This window comes from Vicia villosa, unplaced genomic scaffold (genome assembly GCF_029867415.1).
Source record: "Vicia villosa cultivar HV-30 ecotype Madison, WI unplaced genomic scaffold, Vvil1.0 ctg.000074F_1_1, whole genome shotgun sequence".
NCBI classification, from domain to species: Eukaryota; Viridiplantae; Streptophyta; class Magnoliopsida; order Fabales; family Fabaceae; genus Vicia; species Vicia villosa.
The window spans coordinates 673,113-694,100 of NW_026704998.1; the positions used below are offsets into that span (position 1 = coordinate 673,113).

At 34.7% G+C, this 20,988-nt stretch overlaps 3 protein-coding genes across 3 annotated transcripts; 1 reads left to right on the forward strand and 2 right to left on the reverse strand.

The window, feature by feature from the left end:
• Positions 1-1,916: 1,916 nt before the first annotated feature.
• On the forward strand, positions 1,917-2,720 carry LOC131623577 (ankyrin repeat-containing protein At5g02620-like). Its single transcript, XM_058894577.1, has one exon. It carries the CDS (start codon positions 1,917-1,919, stop codon positions 2,718-2,720), a length of 804 nt encoding a protein of 267 aa, XP_058750560.1.
• Positions 2,721-4,191: 1,471 nt separating this feature from the next.
• LOC131623620 (uncharacterized) lies at positions 4,192-6,987 on the reverse strand. The gene is made up of 4 exons (XM_058894631.1): positions 6,674-6,987; positions 6,491-6,567; positions 4,611-4,722; positions 4,192-4,502 (listed from the first exon to the last, which is right to left on the reverse strand). The coding sequence occupies exons 1-4, from the start codon at positions 6,940-6,942 to the stop codon at positions 4,373-4,375; spliced, it is 588 nt and encodes a 195-aa protein (XP_058750614.1). The 5' UTR covers positions 6,943-6,987; the 3' UTR covers positions 4,192-4,372.
• A 2,858-nt stretch (positions 6,988-9,845) lies between these two features.
• Positions 9,846-13,693, reverse strand: LOC131623621 (protein CHUP1, chloroplastic). The gene is made up of 6 exons (XM_058894632.1): positions 12,261-13,693; positions 11,824-11,955; positions 11,528-11,709; positions 11,128-11,239; positions 10,437-10,571; positions 9,846-10,330 (listed from the first exon to the last, which is right to left on the reverse strand). The coding sequence occupies exons 1-6, from the start codon at positions 13,455-13,457 to the stop codon at positions 10,205-10,207; spliced, it is 1,884 nt and encodes a 627-aa protein (XP_058750615.1). The 5' UTR covers positions 13,458-13,693; the 3' UTR covers positions 9,846-10,204.
• Between the last annotated feature and the right edge of the window lie 7,295 nt (positions 13,694-20,988).

The following is a 20,988-nucleotide window of genomic DNA, read 5'->3' on the forward strand; positions in this document are numbered from 1 at the left end:
TTTTTCCTCTTTCATTTTAGAAACCCTAGCTCTAAGACCTCTTGGTAGAAAAAATCTTCCTATCAATTGGTGCTTTCATCATGTATTCAAACCCTCCTATGGATTCTCCTTATCATTCACCTCCCTTCCCATACCACTCCACCATAAACACCACTCCTACCGCACCCTCCTTTCCATCTTTCGCGTGGGAAATTTTTTCACCGTATTACACCCATGTTGCATCTTCATCACCAAATTTGTTCTTGAATCATGGCTTTTCACCACATACTCCTTACTCATATCCATGGAACACTCCTCTAGTTCCTCCACAACCATATATTTATCATACACCACCTTCAACACTATACCCAACTCATTCACCCATTCCAAATCCAACATATCTAGTGCATAAGAAATCATGTCGATTATCTGTTAAGAAAGACAAACAAAAACACAAAAAAAGAAGGTTGAACAAAAAACGAGTTTTTGAACCAAAAACTTCGACGGAATTTCTCCAAGATCGTGATTCTGTTTTATTTTCGTGTTTTACCGCGTCGGATGGGTTTTCTCAATGGAATCAGATTAGCGTTTTAAGGGTTTCGAATGATGATGACAATGAAACATCACCATCTTTGTCATCTACAAATTTCATTAATGAAGATGAGAAAGTTCCATCTGCTGAAGAGAACTCAAAGGTTAGAAGTACTGGTTCTGCTTTGATGGGGAAATATGCAGCTGAAATTGAGAGAGAGATATCAGAGGTTTCTTATGCACCTGGAAATGCTGGTAATGAGAATGTTTCTGTAGAATCAACACCACAGTATTTAGCAACTTTCCTATCACCATCAACGACATCCTTTTTCAACTCGTATGCGACCGACGCGAAGGTATTGTTGTTTAATGATGTTTTAGGAAATAATGCATATAAGGTGTTTGATAAAATAACTCTCTATGTTTCTGATGAGCTTGCGTTAGAAGATACTGGTTCCATTGTTTCTTTTGAAGCTGAGTATGACGAGGAAAAGATTGGAGAAGGACAAGGTCTTCGAATCAGAGGAGAATGTGATGGAAACTATAGTGCAGAATTTCTTGCTACTTGTTGTGATAACATTCTTAAGAAAAGAGGAAGTGAAAAATCGAGTGATGAAGAAATTGAAGAAACTCTTGAAAAGATGGTAAAGCTGCTCGCCTATATTAGCCCACCCGAACCTATTTCTGTTGGTGATATTGATGCATCAGTTAAGCCTGTGCCTGCACCAATAAGGCCTGAAACTTCAATGGAACGTAATGCAGATAGCAATGAAAATGGCATGTGTGATAAAATAATTGTTCCTTGTTTCATGAGAACACTTGCCTCTGATAGAATGAGTGTGGTGGATGATGCCAAACCTACAAATGCTTGCAATATACAGCCATCCAAAGCGTCAGTGAAGGAAGAAAGCAAGAGTCATGTTTATAGTCAAGGTGAAAACATCTCAAACATCACTGATTCTTTTAAGCACAGAGAAGAACTAGAAGAGCTGTATGAAAAATCAAAACTGATTGGGTTTGATGCTGCTGAACCTCAAGCGTCAAAGATTTTATCTGTGCCGCCGCCGAAACCACCTGATCAAAGTGTTGCTACAAATCCAATTCGTGCAACCATTGAGGAAAATTTAGAAGAATCACCTAATCTGTGTAGAACACAATCAAAGCAACCCAATTTGTGTGGAACCAAACTGCCGGTGTTCGCGGAGGAGTCGTATTCAGAGTTGAAGTCTTGTTTCACTTCTCCATCACCATCGAAGACATCCTATTTCAACTCGTATGAGACTACCGAGAAATTATTGTTGGTTCTGACAGATTCAACAAGATCCAGCATTGTGGTGAATGCGTTAATCCCTAACATCGAGCCATATGACACATGACCACCGAAAGCTACACTCATAGCCACAACAATGATTCTCACAAGTGGCTCACATTTCATTTATATCGGAGACGAGCACGAATTGTTTTCTGCTGAGAATAAAAACATGGAGACTCCAATTCACGAGGCTTGCCGACAAGAGAATGTTAATGTTTTAATGTTGCTGCTGAAAGTCAATTCAATGGCTGCTTGCAAGGTTATTCCTACTGGTAAAAGTGATTTCTTTGTGGCTTGCTTTCATGGTCAAGCTTGTTATCTTGACTTGGTGAATCTATCTAAAACTGTTGGGCTAGAAGTAGCAGGGTTTGATCAAGTTTGTTTTCATATTGCTGCATCAAGAGGTGACTCAAATGTCGTTAGAGAGTTGTTGAACAAGTGGCCAGATCTTACTCAACTGATCGACGAGAATGGGAATTTGACATTCCATCATGCTTGTAATAAAGGACACCGAGAGATTGTATTGTTCATACTCAAACGCGATTCAAATCTTGCTTTACTATACAACAACAATGGTTATACACCATTGCATCTTGCAGTGATAAATGGGAAAGTCTCGGTCCTCAACGATTTTGTGTCTTGCAGTTATGATTCATTTCACTGTCTCACAAGAAAAGAAGAGACATTGTTTCATTTAGCTGTGAGATATAGATGCTATGATGCCTTGGTTTTATTGATGCAAAGTGCTACTGGCATAAATCTATTGCATTGTCAAGATAGATGGGAGCTGATGAGAAGCTATGGTGATCTTTATGTTTTCTGCTACTGTTTTATTAGTGGAGTTTTTCTCTTCATTGTGTGGGATCCAGGAAAGATTAATGTAGCAATAACAATTTAGCATCTTAAGTTTTATTTTAGAACCTTGAGGACAAGGTTCAAGTGAACCCCGCGACAATGATAGAAGAGTATTATATGATTTATATGATTAGTATTGTTATTGATAGGGGTAATAATAGGACTTATGTTATTAGTATGCTATTGGGCTTTTGTGTATTTGAGCTTTTAATGTAACATCCATTATGAGAACTATATATGTAGTGTCTTAGACACAATTAAGGGTATCAAGAAATCAAATGAAGTTTATTTTTATCCTTTTTGTTTTATTTACTCATTTAAGTGTTTTTCCTCTTTCATTTTAGAAACCCTAGCTCTAAGACTTCTTGGTAGGAAAAATCTTCCTATCATTTGAAGATGGCTATTGATAGAGGCTTCAAAAAGGTGGAGGTTAATACAGACTCGAAGATTGCAGTGGACAGCATCTTGAACAGGTTGAAGAAGCGGTTTGTGTTCGACAATCTGGTAGATAAAATTTGCTTGCTTATTACTAGGGGTGGCAAAACGGGTCGTGGCCCGCCGGGCCGGCCCGCGCCCCGCCTAAAAATGGCGGGTTGGGTTGGGATTTTAGACTCGCCGCTCGCCAAAGCCCGCCCCGCCATAGCCCGCCCCGCCAATGCCCGCCGCCCGCCAAAGCCCGCCCCTAATCCAAATTTCCCTCTTTTTTAGTTAATTTTAACCATTCCAATTCTTGATGGTTTATTTTATATATTTATTTGTAAATATATGTAATATTTTTTTAAGTAAAATTTGTTAAAAAGTTGCTTTTATAAAATTGTTTTAAAAAATAAGTGAAAAAATTAATTAAAAGGTAAAAAAAACATATTAATTTATTAAGAAAATAAAAAAAATATATAAATAAAAATAGGCGGGCAAGCCCGCCGCCCGCTAACCCGCCATCTTGGCGGGGCGGGCATGATTTTTATGCCCATTTCACTTGGCGGGCATGCTCGCCCCGCTCGTTTTTTGGCGGGCTTAAGGCGGGGCGGGCGGGCGGGCGGCCCGTTTTGCCACCCCTACTTATTACAAACTTGGAGGAGGTAAATTTGGTGCATTCTTTTAAAGAAATTAATGGGTGTGCTCACTTGCTGGTAGTTGCTAGTAAAGAGTTACAGGGTGGTTTGGTGATTTATTAAGTAGTGCCTCCGTTTTTGGTTTTTGCTTTTGCGAAGGACCTTAGTGGTTCTTGTTCTTCTAGAGTTGTCCTAGAGTTGTCTCTTTGTAGCCTTTTCCTTTGGGCTTAGGCCCTCCTTAATACCAAAAAAAAACAGTGTATAACAATTAATTTCAATTTTAAAATATTATTAATCCAATAATTTAATTATATAATCTTTAATCTTTATAAATTTATTTATAATTTTAAATTAAAGATTAAATTGTTAAACTATTAATTTAATATTTTAAAATTATTCATAATTAGAAGAAAAAATATACAAATTTAATCAAAATTTTATTTAAAGTAAATATATATTGCTATTTTTCAATTACTTCAACCACTAATTTTACCGAACACTATAAATTCTTATCAACTATCAATTAGTTTATTTTTTGTAATAAAACTAGTCTTTTATTATTCAGATGAAGCAATCAATTTACTATTAACAGAAATCCATTGACAAGAGAAAATACTAAACAAAGCTCTGCATAAGGTGAATGTTAATAACCAACATAAACAGCAGCATTCACAATGTAGCAATCTTCATTCTTGTCACCCATCTCTTCCACAAGCACCCCACTTGAGCATATCAAACCACCGTCCACAACTTCAACTTTCAAAATTTTCCCACTGCAATATTGGTGAAGAGGAAGGAGAAGGAAGAAAATTCAATAAAATCATTATTAAGAATAGATGCGGAAGATGATATATAATTTCACTGATGCAGCAGGTACTCACTAGGGAAATACAGACTTGACTTTCTCAATATCCAGAGATTGCTGGAGAGAATGAGGAACCCCTAACTTGATCTGCAATTTCATTTCACCGAAACTGACACCAGGAATGGAACCTAAACCAATTTCATCTCATTAGAATAGGGAAAAATGCAAACTGCTGTTATATTTCAAATAAAATACTAAGTGCAAGGAACATTCTTTCATTCCTTTACATCTCACGTAACTAATAATCACAGGAAGATAAAAGCTAGTCTTTAACTCGTAGTTACTGGGAGAATAAACAGTTGTACAGAACTTCACACACAAGTTACTTTGGTGGAAAGAAGAGAACAATTCGGGAAACAAACTAAAGCTAGCTAGCTACCTGAGCTAAGATGTAAATAAGTACTTCTGTAGGCTTATTTATGTTTTCGGAAATTGACATTCCAAAGAAACTACCTGGATCAAGAAATTTGAGCGCAAGACAGTATTACAGCATCTTGAATCCAAAGGTCAGTATTACAACAAGATTGTGGAAGCGTTGGATTTTATGCTCTTGATCGTGATTCTAACTACCATGGTACGGACGAGCTTCACTTAGGAAGGGCAGCCAGTTCCATGCCCTGTGGTACTCGTACAGATGAGTATTGAGATTTTGAAGCATAAATAACGTAATAGGCCTGAGTAACCAAAGACAGGTAAACTAGATAAAGAAATGAAAGATATAAAAAGGAGGCACTTATGAGGCAACAACCATCTTATTCATTCTATTTCAAAGTGTATTTTACCTTTAGTCATTTTAGAGCATTCTGGGAGTTCCTCCTAGGTAGCTCTATAGGATATCTCACCTTTTGAATCTTGTGTTTACATTTGTGAACACAATGCCTACAGCGGAGCTACGCTAAAACTTTGGAATGACCTATCTTCATTTTCAACCAACTCGCCAACATGGTATGGCATAGACCAAAACAAACCTCGTCTGATTCTGAGCTAACATCCCGGAGCAAAACATGGAACAGCAACAAACAAAGAGCAGCAACGCCAACGAGAAGAAGCTCAAGTCTAAGAGGCTGAGCTGAGACATCGGCCGGAAGAAAAGGACCGAAGAGTGGCTATTCCTTGTCGTTTTGGGGAGCCCATTATTGATTCTTGTGACAGGACAAGTGATCCCGAGAGTCACTTCTCGGAGTTTAGACGCAGATGATGATAAGAGGAGTTGTTGATGCCCTGAGCTACAAAAAAGTTGTTGGTACTCTGAAGGATGTAGGCTCATAAGTGGATTGTAGGGTTACCGTGTAGACCGGTTACTAGTATTGAAGATTTGGTGACTCACTTTGCCGTCCAATTTGAAGCAAACAGCAAGAAGCCTTTCTTGGTAGCTGATTTATTTGATGTCCAACAACGCTTGACCAAGTCTCTCAAGAATTATCAAGAGTGATTCAGTAGCGTCACCCTCAAAGTTGCATAGCAAAACAAATATATCTTAATTGTGATCTTTGAAAAAGGTTTGAACTCGGGGACTTCCAGTGAAACTATAACTTTGCACAAGGCGAGTTGCATGAATGAGATCCAAATGAGGGCCAAGAAGCACATTAAGGCTGAAGAGATCACTTGAGATAAGAGGTCTAAGGAGACACAAACGAGGACCGATGAGAAAGTGTGATGAAAAGATTAGGAAAAGAATGAGTGCCGCAAAATACTCAGCTAGAGCGAGAAGGTCGGCTAGGTCATGAGATGCCACCGAGGAAAAATCACTGGGAAGAATGTGAGCAAGCTTTCTGAAATTCGAAAGAATCTTAAAACCTAAGTTGGGCACTCCCCTGGAGTTATTGGATTTTAAAATTTAAGAGAGATTAACAAACATTGTAAATTGAGAAACCCAAAACAAAACAAGATAATTACCTCTGCGAAAAGCAGGGATTGAATTAGAAGCAATAGCATCCCTGCACGCTCTCATTGCTGCAGAAGTTATATTCTGCCTGTAAAAAAAAAAAACATGTCGACAAAACCAATAGGAAACAAACAAAACAACCAAAAAAGCAAAGGCAAAATCGAAAAGACAATGAAACGTGAATGATTCCGAACCCGTGTTGATCGTATCCGACACCCATTTCCACAAACAAGAGTTTCATTGGTTGGGATGAATCGGAAGATCCTTCACTTTGTTCAACTTCCATGTGCGCGGTTGTAGCTTGGGTTTTGTGAGAAATTTGACAGCGTTGGAGGTTTGATGATCGATGGTGTGAGAAAGAAAGAGATTTGAGGGGGAAAGTGTTTTCGGCGCGATCAGTGGGTAAAATTTGTTTGGTAAAGCGTGGAATTTGAAGATTTAGAAGTGAACAACATTCAGTCATTTCTCCCAAGAGTCTCTTTCTGTCTCCTCTTTACAAAAACCTTCTAGTTAAAAACTTAAAAACTTATTATTATTATTATTATTATTAGTAATTATTATTATTAGGGAAAAAAAGAAATGCACCGACAATGTAAAGTATTTTACATTGTCAACCAATGAGAGACATGCATCAGAATAAATCTAATTTTTAATTTTAAAAAACTGAAATTACATGGCAAATTAAAACATTTTGATTGGTTGTATGTGTAAAACTGTTTTACACTGACAGTGCACTATCTTTAAACTCTTATAATTATTATTATTATTAATAAATTATTTTTTTTGAGTTTAATGGATATGCACTGACAGTGTAAAATAGTTTTACACTGTCATCCAATAAACAACCACCAATTTGTCATGTCATTAAATTTTTTCAAAAATAAAAGAGTGTTTTAATTGGATACATGATTGTGATTGGTTGACAGTGTAAAACTATTTTACACTGTCAGTGCATCAACTCTTTTCTCATTTTTTTTAGAATAGATAACTTTGTATTATTCCTTAAAAATAGTCCATTACAACCGATCCATAGGATCCAGGTTACCAAAATACAAGCTAACCAAAACAACTCATCTAACATCAATTGATACCGAGGGATTCTATGCTAATATGAGTTCTCAATTTTTCCACCATGTTGCATCTCACTGCTATGATATACTGCAGCTTGCAACTGCTTAACCAAGTGATCTTCCAGTTTTTTCTGTTGGAATATGACCTCGTTTTGCAATTTCCATATGATATGCAGAGTTTCTGCCTGAGCCAGCTTTAAAAGAATTCTTCTCCAACCTTTCTTGCTTGTTTCTTTCATAGTCCATTCCTTCTCTCGACTCCATTTCTCACACTTCCTTTTATATCCAATCCAATTCAAGATTATTTCACATATCCTCTTGGAGTACCTGCACTCAAAATACAAATGATCTACTGTTTCTTCCTCATGACAAAAACAACAGACTTTATCTATCAGAATACCAAATTTATTCAATCTATCTTTAGTTGGAATTCGCCCCATTAACACAAGCCAAAGATGAAACTTTGCCCTGGGCCTAGCATGATTCTGAAAGAACATTTTCTTCCAAGGAACATTGTCTCTATTTCCTCGAAGCATCTGGTAACTTCCCCCGGTATAAAACTTTTCAAGTTGCAGCCCTTGTTCCCACTTTTGTCTATCACCAATCTGAGCTCTACTTTTCACCATTTGTTTGATAATCCATGAGCAGTCTGCTGGGGGATTCCACTGCATTATATTCATACCTTTTATGTAATATGCATCAAGCTATTTCACCCATAGCTTGTCTTTTTTAGCTTGCACATTCCAAAGAAGCTTAAGCATAGAAACCTGAGACCAATCCACCAGGGCAATAATGTTGAGGCCTCCAGCATTTCTAGGTTCACACACTTTCTCCCACGAAATTGGAGCCTTTTTGCTGCCCTCTGCTTTCCCACTCCACAGGAACATAATTATTATTATTATTATTATTATTATTATTATTATTATTATTATTATTATTATTATTGTGGTTTAAATATGTATCTTATAGTTGTGCAATGAGATTCAAGTGGATGCACAATTTTGGTTATAGGTGAGTTCGGATTTAGAAGCTCACCAGGCTCTAAGAGGCCTTCTAGATTATCCATAAAGATATCATTATATCAACAAGAGAAATTGAATCCAACTTTTAGAATAAATCAACTATTTATTAACTGAGTCAATTTTGATAGCATAATTATATCATAGAGACTCGAGAATTCGAATATGCAACTTTTAGAATAAATCAACTCTTTATTAACTGAGTCAATTTTGATAGCATGATCATATCATAGAGACCAAAGGTCTTCCAAAGTTAGACCTTCACAAATATATATTTGAACGAGTCACTCAAGTATTCATTCGGTTGGCTTGGTAATGTTTTAAAATCAACTAGCATTTCTTCTTTGGTTTATCAATAATAGAACATTGAGAAAATCTCAAGTCTTGCATTAGTTAAGACATATTGCTTCTAAAAGGTTTATATAGAGCGACATCTATCATCTTAAAAACCGATTTTATAAGAATAAGTTAAGTCAAACTTTAATTATAACACATGTAATACAGGTGGTATAAAAATCATCATAACATAAGAAAATACATAAAGAGACTAACTGCTTAAGTTCAATTAAATCAAAATTAGTCTTAAGTCAATTCAAATGGCAGGGTTGGATGAATGCCCTTAAAAAATTATTTAGACTCTAATGTGGTATCCATATGAAGTTTTTGGACGGCTTGCACTGTTTGGCAACTTATGCAAATTTATGGGGGTGTGAATTCTCTACCATATTTAGAGAAATACACCTTTAACTTTTTCACAATCTCTCTCTAATAACACAATCTCTCTCTTCTTGTTTTCCTCCCTCTTTTCTTCTCTTTCTTATTTCTCTCTCTTCTTGTTTTCCTCCCTCTTTTCGTCTCTTTCTTATTTCTCTCACATAAAATATGCTAAAAGGTATAGGTTAGAGGATAAGAAGTTAGAGAATATGCTTCCAAATTTATGAGACAAAATATCGACGGATACAATTTCATCCTAAAATTTGACAATTTACCCCTATATAACTTTTTGCTACCAACTAAGATAGTGGAATAAGTTTAGGGTTGTTTTTTTCTCCAACCCATATTCATTATCAAAAACAAAAAATTTGGAGATCCATATCTATCCATATTGAATCAATATTGAATCAAGTGAAACTCAAAGCATGTTAAGTCATAATAATCTTATAGTCTTCTAATATGGTACTTAGATTCTTACTAGTGCTTTAATAATATTTTTTTCAATTACTTGCTTGCTCATTACATATTTCTAGTCCAAAATACAAGATTTGAGAGTCTAGTAGTTATTAATAATGATATGATGATGCAATTACCCAAGAAGACAAACAAGTTCTCAACTCAACCTCATACAAAAACCACAACAGCTACTAGAAGTGCCAGAGTTTGATACCATCCCGTTTCTTTATAAATGAATGAATGATTTTTTAATAAACGGATTTCTAGAAAATTCACAACGCTAAAGTGGAAGCAAATTAATTTGTTTCCTGATTTGTTTCTCAATAATTAAATAACGGATAAATCATGAATTAAAATGTGCTCCACTTTAACGATGGCTAATAACAACAATATTGCCATTATATTCACAAACTAGTGAAAAGGGGCTACTATACTAATTCTCTCTGGAGTTGAGTTTGCTCCTGCATTAACATGCTGCAGGCCTGCACAAGAATTTCTGTTGCTGCCCATGGCATTGAACATGACACGACCTCGCTTTATCTCTCAATTCTTGGAATGCTCTCATTGTATCAGCATCGAACCCGCTAGCAAACTGCCAAACATATAACAGCACATTACTATGAATGGTCCTTTACAGTAGTTGGTTGTATTGGCATCAACATTTTATTAGAGTTTAATAATGTCAGGCAAATTTTTACCTGATGTACACGGAAAGCAAATCTTACTCCTTGAACAATCAGTTCTTCTTCTTCAGGCCCACCACCAACTGTCTCAAGCTCAGCAGAGACTCTTTTCATATACTTCATAGCCAATTTTACAGATGCCAGCTTGATCTACCACAATTTTAACAACATAAATGAGTGAACCAATGTTTGAGAATAACCTCATGTTTCAATACAAAACAAAACAAAAATGAACATGGTAGTGTGTGGCTTGTATTTTGTAATAATTTCAAAGACAAGCATAGGCATAAGGGTATTTTTTTGTTTATAATAAACTTATAACTTTTTAGACATAGCGAATCTAGTTCCCTTCCAAGTTCCTAGCAAGCAAATAGGATTTTCCTTCATTGAGTTGAGAAGCAGATGGTCCCAATAGATCATAAAGATCTAGGGTCACATGTTTGCAAGCAGAAAAGAACACAGAACTGAAGTTGAAATTTATCAGCAAAGTTAACAATTGTTTTTGGCATTTTGCTGTCAGCAACTTGTCCAATAAATCGTGTAAAAAACCTTACCACGGCAACTGATTGGAGAACTATAAACAAGTTGAATCAATAGAAGGTTTATATTTACTGAAGGGCACAGTCAACATCAACCAATAAAACTACTTGCCCATTGATTTAATGAACCTAACTAAATTAGCATAATTAACCTTAATTAAAATTACCTTGGTGGCATAACCGCTATCAAGCAACCAATCTATAGGAATTTGGAAAACTTTGAATCTCTTCGTTGCTGACTCTCTCATTCTAGATATATTGTAAACCCCGTGTTCTAACCTGTCGTATCATCAATTAAAAAACAAAAATGTCAAGTAGTTTTCTATACATTTACATATAATTCACATGTTTATATTAAATTTGAGTTTCATTTTCATTATAAATAAATGAATTAATTTTTAATGAAGTTAGGTGCCCTATTCTTATCAAAATTGAAGTTTCATTATTCCTACATTTACTTTTTATGCATGTATTTTTATGAAGTTAGGTGTCATCTTCATATCACATCAATATGAAACCTCAAATTTGGAACTAGCTAAACTTATCAAAGTTCACAAATTCACATACTTCTCAAATAAAGTCTGCATCTTCTTAAGAGCTGGACCACATAGTTGTCGAGGATCATCCCGGAAAGACGAAGCCTCAGATTCAAGCTTCTTCAGATCACAATATCCAAATGCAGCTTCGCGCAGAGCATCAGCTTTCTGCTCAGGCCAATTGAAGTGTTTGAGCACAGCTCTTTCATCCACCTATAGCAACAAAAAATAGAAAAACATAAACATAAAATAAAATAAAATTACTTTTTTTAATCAATTATAAATTTCAATACAACATAAATAAATAATTGATGGATGAAAAAATACCAAATAGGAGAGTTCATCATCAAGCCATTTAACAAAAGGAACTACATCTTCAATGTCCATAAATGCTGCACCTTCCACTTCTTTAATCAAGTATCTAATAAAATCCCCTTGTGTTTCTACGTCAGTTTTTATCTGTAAATAAACATATAATTAAGCTTTAATCAGTTTAATACTTTAATTAAGCATTAATCACGTTATTTGATTAACATAAAAATAAGACCAGAGAATCTTTTCTTTCGCAATGATCACAAAATGCCGTACTTTTGTGCATATTTACGATTTTAGACATTTAAATTCGAATCAGATTACTGTCTTATTTAGGAGAAAATATCCAACTCAAATTAAAGCAATTAAAGCGACTACACATGACTGAAGACACTGACATAAATGACCAGTGGTAAAATAGTAATTACGCAACAAAACTCACGTGCACTTACCGCTAGTAAGTGAGTTGAACGGTTCTCGATCTCGCCGATCATGTCACGGGCATTTGCCGACGCCGGTACTTCTGCGGCGGTACCGGAGTTTGATTCCCGTCGTGATTGAGAGTCCCTCCGCATCAAGGAATGATAAAACTCAACCACCTCCGGCACTCTTCTTACCTTCGCTGAAGCCGTTTTTCCTCCCTTCGGCGGTGGTGGTGGAGGCGGAGGAGCTGTTTTTGATAGAGGTTTCCTTGGAGGAGGTGGAGGTGGAGGCGGTGCTGTCTTCGCCGGTTGAAGCGGTTGCGAAACTGCTTCTGTTTCGCCATTGTTATGTCCGGTCGGTGACGACGGCGAAGAAGATAACGGCTTCGGCGGTGGATTAGGAACTCGAGGAACGCGGGATCTGACGTTAGCGTTTAGTACTGAGTCGTTACATTCGGCGAGTTCCTCCGAGTTACACCGAGAGTGACGTTGCGTTTCAGTTTCTGCAAACTCTCTTTTCAAATCCACACCTTCATTATTGTGTTTCTGAATCACGATTGCATGATCTGACATCGTTTTCTTCAACGTTTTCATGAGATTGAACTTCACCGAAGCCTCTCCGGTCGCCTGAAACCTATGCGAGGTTGAAAACTGCTCGTTCTCGTGCAAATGCTCCTCACTCTGTAACGACGTCGTTTTCTTCAGTTCAGTAATTTCATCTTCCAACGCTTTTATTTTCTTTTCATTCTCTCTTCTCTCTTCTTCCATTTGAACCTTCAATTCCTGCAACTCCTTCGTTAACCTCTCGTTCTCTATTTCCGCTTCTTCCGCTCTCTTTCTGTTTCTCTGAATCTCAGTTTCTCTGGCTGTTATCTCGTTTTCTAAAACAGGAACAATGGCGATAGACTCCTTGAGTAGTTTATGCTCGAGAAGCTCAGTCTTCAAGCGAGACTCACTCTCCCGGAGCTCCTCCACGATACGGAGGAGCTCGGTCCCGTCCGGCGGACGAGGCTGTACTTGAGCGGAGGAGCGAGGGAAATGGAAACCTATACGAGAGAATGATGATTTGTGAGAGGAAGATTTGGCGGAGGAGGTGGTGGTGGTGGTGGAGGGAGAAGGAGGAGGTGGTTGTTTCTTCTTCTGCGACGGAGGAGGAGTAGTGTGTACATGCGCCGGTGACGGAGATTTCTGGAATCCCATTGCTACCTTAACCTTACCGGCAACCATGGGGGTGGGGGTGTGGGTGTGAGTGTGGGGGTGGGGGTTTAGGTTTGAAGTGAGGGTATAACTAAAAACGTCGTCGTTGTCTAGTGTTGATAAAGGGAATTAGAGGAAGAGAATAGAATGGTGTAAAAGAGTGGGGAGAGAAATTGAAGGCACAGCTAACGAGGAACGGTCTTGTTTTTTCTTCAGGGAAAAAGAAAAGTGATATTAATATATTTGAAATTTGTTTTGAAAAATACCCATAAATCAAAAAGAGGACAAAGCTTTTTATTTGTCTATGAAAAAAAGAACAAACTTCAAGTTTGAAAGTAAGTAGACATGAATGACTTATGAGTTTGACTCTGTTGAGAAGAGAGAAAAACGTGAAATTATTTCTTGAATTTGTGACTATCAGTTAACTTAATTACCAAAATTTTCCTCACATAATTAATTAGTCTAAACACGTTAGTAATTTGTAACGCTAGTATGTGTTTGTCTATATCATCTTTTATGTATGTGCTTATTTAAAAATCTTTTATGTATGCAAAGAGTAATTTGAATATGATAGAAAATTTTATTTATACTATAATTTGGAAAATTTTGTTTATGTTAATGCAGTTTCTTCTTCAACGATTTTATTTATTTATTTTTTAATTATATAAATATAAATTTTATTTTTCCTATTAAAAAGATATGAAATTTTTTATTTTTTAATCTCAATTTTTTAAAACTTAAATTGCAAAAATAATGATGATGGAAAAAGAGCACCAAAATAAGATGTTTTTGATCTTCATATCATGTGAAACTCTTTGCGATGAAACGTTCTCGCTATCTCTTTTAATTGAAATCGAGAATGTTGAATAATATGTTAGGGATAATTTATTTGCTTGAAATCTTTAGCCAATTTGATAGGTATTTTTTAGAGTTTATGTTTATGATTATCATACTCTCTATGTTGCAAAACAATTGTCGCATTTAGTTATTTCATCCTGAGTAAAGAATTCATGATAAGTGAAAATAGAGGAATTTGTGATTTATTTATTTTTAACTATTTTATATTCTAATTATTATATATGTAGAGTGAGATAATAATAATAATAATTAGAAGTTATATATAATAAAGGAATGAATTTATATAGTAGAAAAGGATGTGTTGTTTTTTTTTAATTCATGTATTTTGCTCTATATAATTTTGTAGGGGTGACATACGGGCATGTCCGCCCCGTTTAGGCCGGCCCCGCAAAAGCCCGCAAAAAAATGGGGCGAGGCGGACATATTTGATTGTGCGGGCCTAAAACCTTGTTCCGCCCCGCAAAAAAGTGAGGGCGGGGCGGGGAAAGCCCGCGGACATTGAATCTTTTACGCCTAAAAATAGTAAAATTGTATGAAAAAGCTAATGCCCGCAAAAACCCACAAAAAAATGGGGCGGGACGGGCACATTAAAGGGAGTGGGCCTAAAACCTTGCCCCGCCCCGCGTAAAATTGCGGGCAAAACGGGCTTTTCCCGCAGGCCGAGCCCGTTTTTCCACCCCTATAATTTTGATTAGGTTAGCTTTGTTATACATTGTCGGTCTTAAGCCCCAATAAAAGGAGAGAGTTGTGTTATAGACAGTTAACATTCAACGTAAAACTTTGTCAAATTTCTATGACACAGATCTACTACGAAATCATGTGAATGTTAGGTCGTTGCCCCGAAGCAACGTGTTGTATGGCTTGAGTACAATGTTAAAAGAGCAGGGGTCGTTGCATCGTTGTCTGGATGCAGTGAAAATTAAGCAATGGTTCTCATATTTTCGTGAACGGATGTGGATAAAAAAGTTTGTTCATTAGAGTATGATTCATTTTGAATCATGAAATATATGCACACTTGTTGAAAGATTTATGGCAATAGTGCGCATTATGGTTATGATGAAGATCAATTTTATGTGTCTATAAGAAAATAGGTGGACAGCTAAAAACCTAAAGAATTAGAACACTCGGGATTTAAGCTTTAGTACACCGAAAAAGTTAGATTGAAAAATAGGGTGAGGATTATTGTGGACAATCAATGGAAGAAGAATGTTGTGAATGTGAAAAGACTAGGAGATCGAATCACAACCTTAAAATTTATAGTGGAACAAGACACCTTTAATATTGTTAGTGCTTATGCACCTCTGATTGGTTAGAAAAATAACTTGAGATAAAATTTTAGCAGGATTTAAAAGACTTACTTCATGTATATCTCAAGTACAATTAAAGAAAGGGAGCTCTTGCCCCACAAATTACAAATTAGTTTACTCTAATGCATTAATAAAGTTTAATTTTCAACTTTGTCATCAATATTCTTTTACTCCAAAGTTTGATGTTTTCTAATTGGTTCAACATCTTTCATTAAGTTCATCTATGTGATTTTTAAGGTAAACACTCTAGTACCCTTTATTTTAGTTGGACACCGACATCTTCAACCAATCAAACAACATAATTGCATGTCACATCACTTTTTATTTTAATTTATTTTAAAATTTATAACATCTTATACTAAAGGTACCCCATACATTAAATGCACAGTATCAAAAATTTTACTTTTTTATTATTAAATAAAAGGTTTTATATTTTAAGTGGATAACAAATGAATATTTTGTTTTATATTTTAACACATACAAAGTTTGTTAATTTATTTTAATTTCAATAAAATATTAATTAATTATATATTAAGAAATAGTCAAATTATATCGGTTTAATATTGAAATAGTTTTACACCGCTCAAAAGTATTTTAATATAAAATTTACAAATTTGCTGTACTATAATTTAATTTTATATCATGAAAATCATTAAAAAATATATATAAAAGACTTTGAGTATAATTTTGTTTCTCTTATTTTAGCTTATTTAAGAAATTGATCTTTTAATTTTAAATTCAAACAAAATTAATAAAATACCACTTGGTAGATTAGCAACACGTTAAAAATATAATGTATCATCAATTTTAAATGTAAAAATGTGTGTGTGTGAGAGAGAGATAATAAATTGAGTTAATTCAAAATATGAGATCTAATTTTGTGAATAAAATAAAATATAATGACAAAAATTATAAATAAACTAATATCGAATTATTCAATATATTGAAAATTATCAAAATTAGAGTGTTATATACTTTGATAAGTAATATTGAATGATTAATAGTTTTTTTTAATATTGATAAAAAAATCATAAAATATTTTTAAAATTTAAAAATGCATAGATATTTGTAATCATGAAATTATATATCATATAAAAGTTGATATTTTTTTTTTGTTTTGAGATATATTATAAATTATATTTTATTATTTGTTACCCCCAATCAATAAATTTTTTGGATCCGCCACTGCTCAAGTAGATAATTTTTTTTTGGAAGGAGATCTAAATGTCATGTAGGGAGCGTAGCAAGAGGTTTTGAGAGTGTACTTAGGGGGTATGATTAAGGGGAGGTGAATGTGAAGGGTAAATCAATCTTAGAGTTTTGACAGCTTTGGATCTTACTATAGCAAATACTTAGAGCTCGTTTGGCCCGACTTTTTTAAGTCTTAAAAGTTACTTTAAAGTTAAAGTTAAAAATAAAAGCTTTTAAAATTAAGTTAAAGTTGTTTGGTTATGATTATTTTTTAAACTTTAGAGTTATTTTTAATTTTATTTTTTTCATTAAAATTATATATATATATAATGCGTTTTGATTAATTGTTGTTTTAACATTTTATAGTGTATAGTATAAGAAATTAATAGTATTATTATTGAAAATCATTATACAATAAAATAAGATATAATATACAAAACGAATAAAAAGTTGGACAAAACTAGTATCTACAAAAATGATGATGTAAAGAGAAAGAGAAAAAATAAAATAAAACATAACTCTAGATGTTATGAACCGTAGAAAAAATTGAAAAATTGTCGTTTACTGCATTAGCGCAATTTTTTATAAAGAAAATGCTTTCGTTGGGATTCGAACAGCGGTCACATGTTTTAAGCTCTGAAAAAGTTGGTTTCAACGCCTTTTTTACAAGCTCCTTTTATTTAATTTTTTGCCTTTAAAAAAAGCTACTTTTTTTCATAAGAGCTTTATAAAAAATGTGTTTGGCCCTCCATCTCCTTATAAGGAGAAGAAAAGTAGATAAAAAGTTGGGTCAAACACTACCTTAATTTAGGAAAATAGATGAACATCTTATCACACATAAAAGTGAGGTGAAATATTCTCATATAGATTTCTTTCTTATTAGAAAGACAGATATAAAAATTTGCTTGGACTGTAAAGTTATTTTAGGAGAGAGCTTAATTGTCCAACATAGAGTATTGGTTATAAGTGTAAGAGTAAAGGGGAGAGCAAAGAAAAGAATTTGCATATGAGCACCACAAATCAAGTGGTGCCATTTAAAAGGAGAAAAATAAGAAAGTTTCCAACACAAGATCTTAGAGAGAGGGTTTAGACAATCACAAAGAAGTGCAAATGATATGTGAAATAATATGGTCTAGAAGATTATACAAGTGGCTAAAGAGACGTTGGAAAAATCAATATGTTATAGACTTAGGGATAAAGAATTGTGGTGGTGGAGTGAAATTGGTGGTGGTGGAGTCAAAGTGTTCAGAGTAAATTTAGAGTAAAAAAGATTGTTTTAGAGAATGGTCTAGGTATAAAAATGATGAAATTTGGGAAAAGTATAAGAAAGTTAAGTATGAGACCAATAAGGCAACTACTGAAGCAAGAACCCAAGATTTTGACATATTATACCAATCTTTAAGAACCAATGAGGGAGAAAACACTATATATAGGCTTGTTAAGGAAAGTTAAAGAAAGACAATAGATTTGAAACAAATGAAGTGTGTTAAGGATGAAGAATATAAATTTTTGGTTCAGGAAAAAGATATAAAGGATATGTGGAAGACGGATTTCTATAATTTATTTAATGAAGGATATGATATCTCACCAAACTCTAACAGGCTCGACATCAGAGAAGAGGACCAACACTATAATTACTATTGTCGGATTCTAAAACAATTGGTAAATGAAGCTTGAAAAGGATGAGTAACAGTATTGCGGTTGAGCCAAACAATATACCGATTGGAATATGGAAAATTCTTGGAGAGAGAGGTATTGAGTGGCTCACCAAACTCTTTAATGAAATTACAAGGTCAGAGAATGTACCAGATGAATGGAAAAGAAACACATTAGTTCCAAATATATAAGAACAAGGGGATATAAATTTTTTTGCAAACTATAAAGGATTTAAACTTATGACTCATACCATGAAGTTATAGAAAAGAGTGGTTGAACAAAGACTAAGAAAAGAGAATCAATTCACTAAGAATCAATAATGATCTATCTATTGTTAGACAACGACAACTTATCTAGAGGGGAAGTAAATAGATCCCCAATGTAAAATTTCCATTTTAAAAATAGTGGTAACCGAAGGATCAAACTGAAAGTATTGGGTTACTTTATCGAACTCAAGATCAAGAGAAAAGAAGAAGATAGGATTAACATCAAACATATGGCTTTCAAATGGATTGCTACTTTTTCTCTTGTAAACAAAGTTTGCAAAGGTTAATTTTCATTATCTCAACTCCAGTGGAATTGATGGCAGACGTACCCATAGCAAGGCCATTTGGGGAACTACCTTAACAAATCCTTGTTTCTCTCTCTCTCTCTCTCTCTCTCTCTCTCTCTCTCTCTCTCTCTCTCTCTTAATTTTAATTCAAACATTATTTATTGAAAACATATTGATTAATTTTCTCAGACATGTGCGCAATAACAATTTAAATCTCTCATAGGAATCATAAAAATATTCGGTCTCTTACTGTTCGAAATGAGTAATTTTGACTTTTCTTTCCGTGAATTGTGAGGTAGTGAAGAATATTTCTAGAAATGTATCCTATAAAATTTTCCATGTTTCTATGGTACAGTTAGGAAGAAATAACAACCAATCCTTGTCTCTTCCAATCAAAGAAAAATTGAACAACCTCAGCTTCACCTGACCCTTAGTAACATCAGCTGGTGTGCAGGCTGTCTCTTAGAAGTAAGCAAGCTTCTCTCACGGATCTTAAATTATGCTTCAATCAAAAGGGTTATCCCTTAAACATAAAAGCACGTAATTCTTAATATCAATGTTAGCAGGGTTAGCGGGTACAAAACCCTAGAAATCAACTATGCATCAGTTCGCTTGCAGTAGTCTCCCTTGGTGGGAGGGGTGGTACAAGTGCCCTGGTTATTTCTTCGTTAATTTCTATATACAAAGAAACAGTTGAATTCTCCTCCAATAAAGTCTCTGGTGCTAGAGTAGCTTTTCTACAGCTTTCCGGTTTGGCCGTGCAGTTCTTTCAATATATGGATCCAATGGTATCAACTCTGATTCTGAACTGTGCATGCACAAGAAAAATACCTTTGTAGTGATGCGTGACAAAATTAAAATAAAAGTAAAAAAATAACAAAATTAAACTATACAAAAACAATGCACAAGCGTTGCCTTGTTGAAATTATCAACAATCTCTAGAAACGACGCAAAAAACTTGATGACTTCTCGACAAGTGTACCGATAATGTTAAAGTAATAAATAATATTGTACCCACAGTGAATTCTATTTAACCAAAAAAATATTGTGCAATGTTTAAAAAGTAACAATTGGGGGGTTTTCAAGTTTAATTTGCGAAAAATAAAAGTGTTATGAAAATTATAAGAAAACAGTCAGGTTTTGCCTATAAGGTAACGCATTACATGAATGAAACAACATTATATTTCCACGATGAACTAACTAGACCTCTATACCCGATCCCTTGTTGTATAGATCACTAATTTGTACTTGAGGTCTCTTATCCCTATTTAACTAGCATAAGTGAAATCAGGCGATGATACATTATGTAAATTCCAATGCCATTACAAGAAGTCTCATATCCCTATTCAACCGGCGTAAGTATAATAATTACCCTAGTTCAGACGCATAGGCTAAGGGTAAGTACTCTTTATACGTCGATGATCACATTAACAGAGTATCTTAAATAATGTGTGTTAAGCAAAAAAAGGAAATTTAATAGAAATATAACTAAGATTAATGATGCAATATCAAATTAAGCATATATCCTAATGGGTTCAAAATAAGTTCATCAGACAAAACCTAACATAAAAGTATTTAGCTACTCGTACTGATACAATTAAAATATCAAATAATAATAATAAGGTTTCATAAGAGAAACCTTGAAGATCTGACCTCCAATGGCTTCAAATGCACTCCAAATCTCGCTTTCGGTAGTGTATTTTGTCACTTGTAGTAAAAACTCGCAAAACCCTTGAAAAAATGTAAAAACTCCCTTTTTAAAGCCTTCACATCGTACCAGGACGCTTCAGAAATTGTCCAAAAAAGGGCCTATCACGCGTGTCATGGACAACATCGTGGGCATGATACAACTTTGTCAACCCCATCACGCGTGCGACGATCAACACGATTTTTCCAGAAAAACATGCCCGCTTTTGCTCCTTTTTCAGCTAAATTTCTCTAAGTCCCTATTTCGTCATACTAATTGGTCATTTTTTGCACCATTCTTTGGCCATTA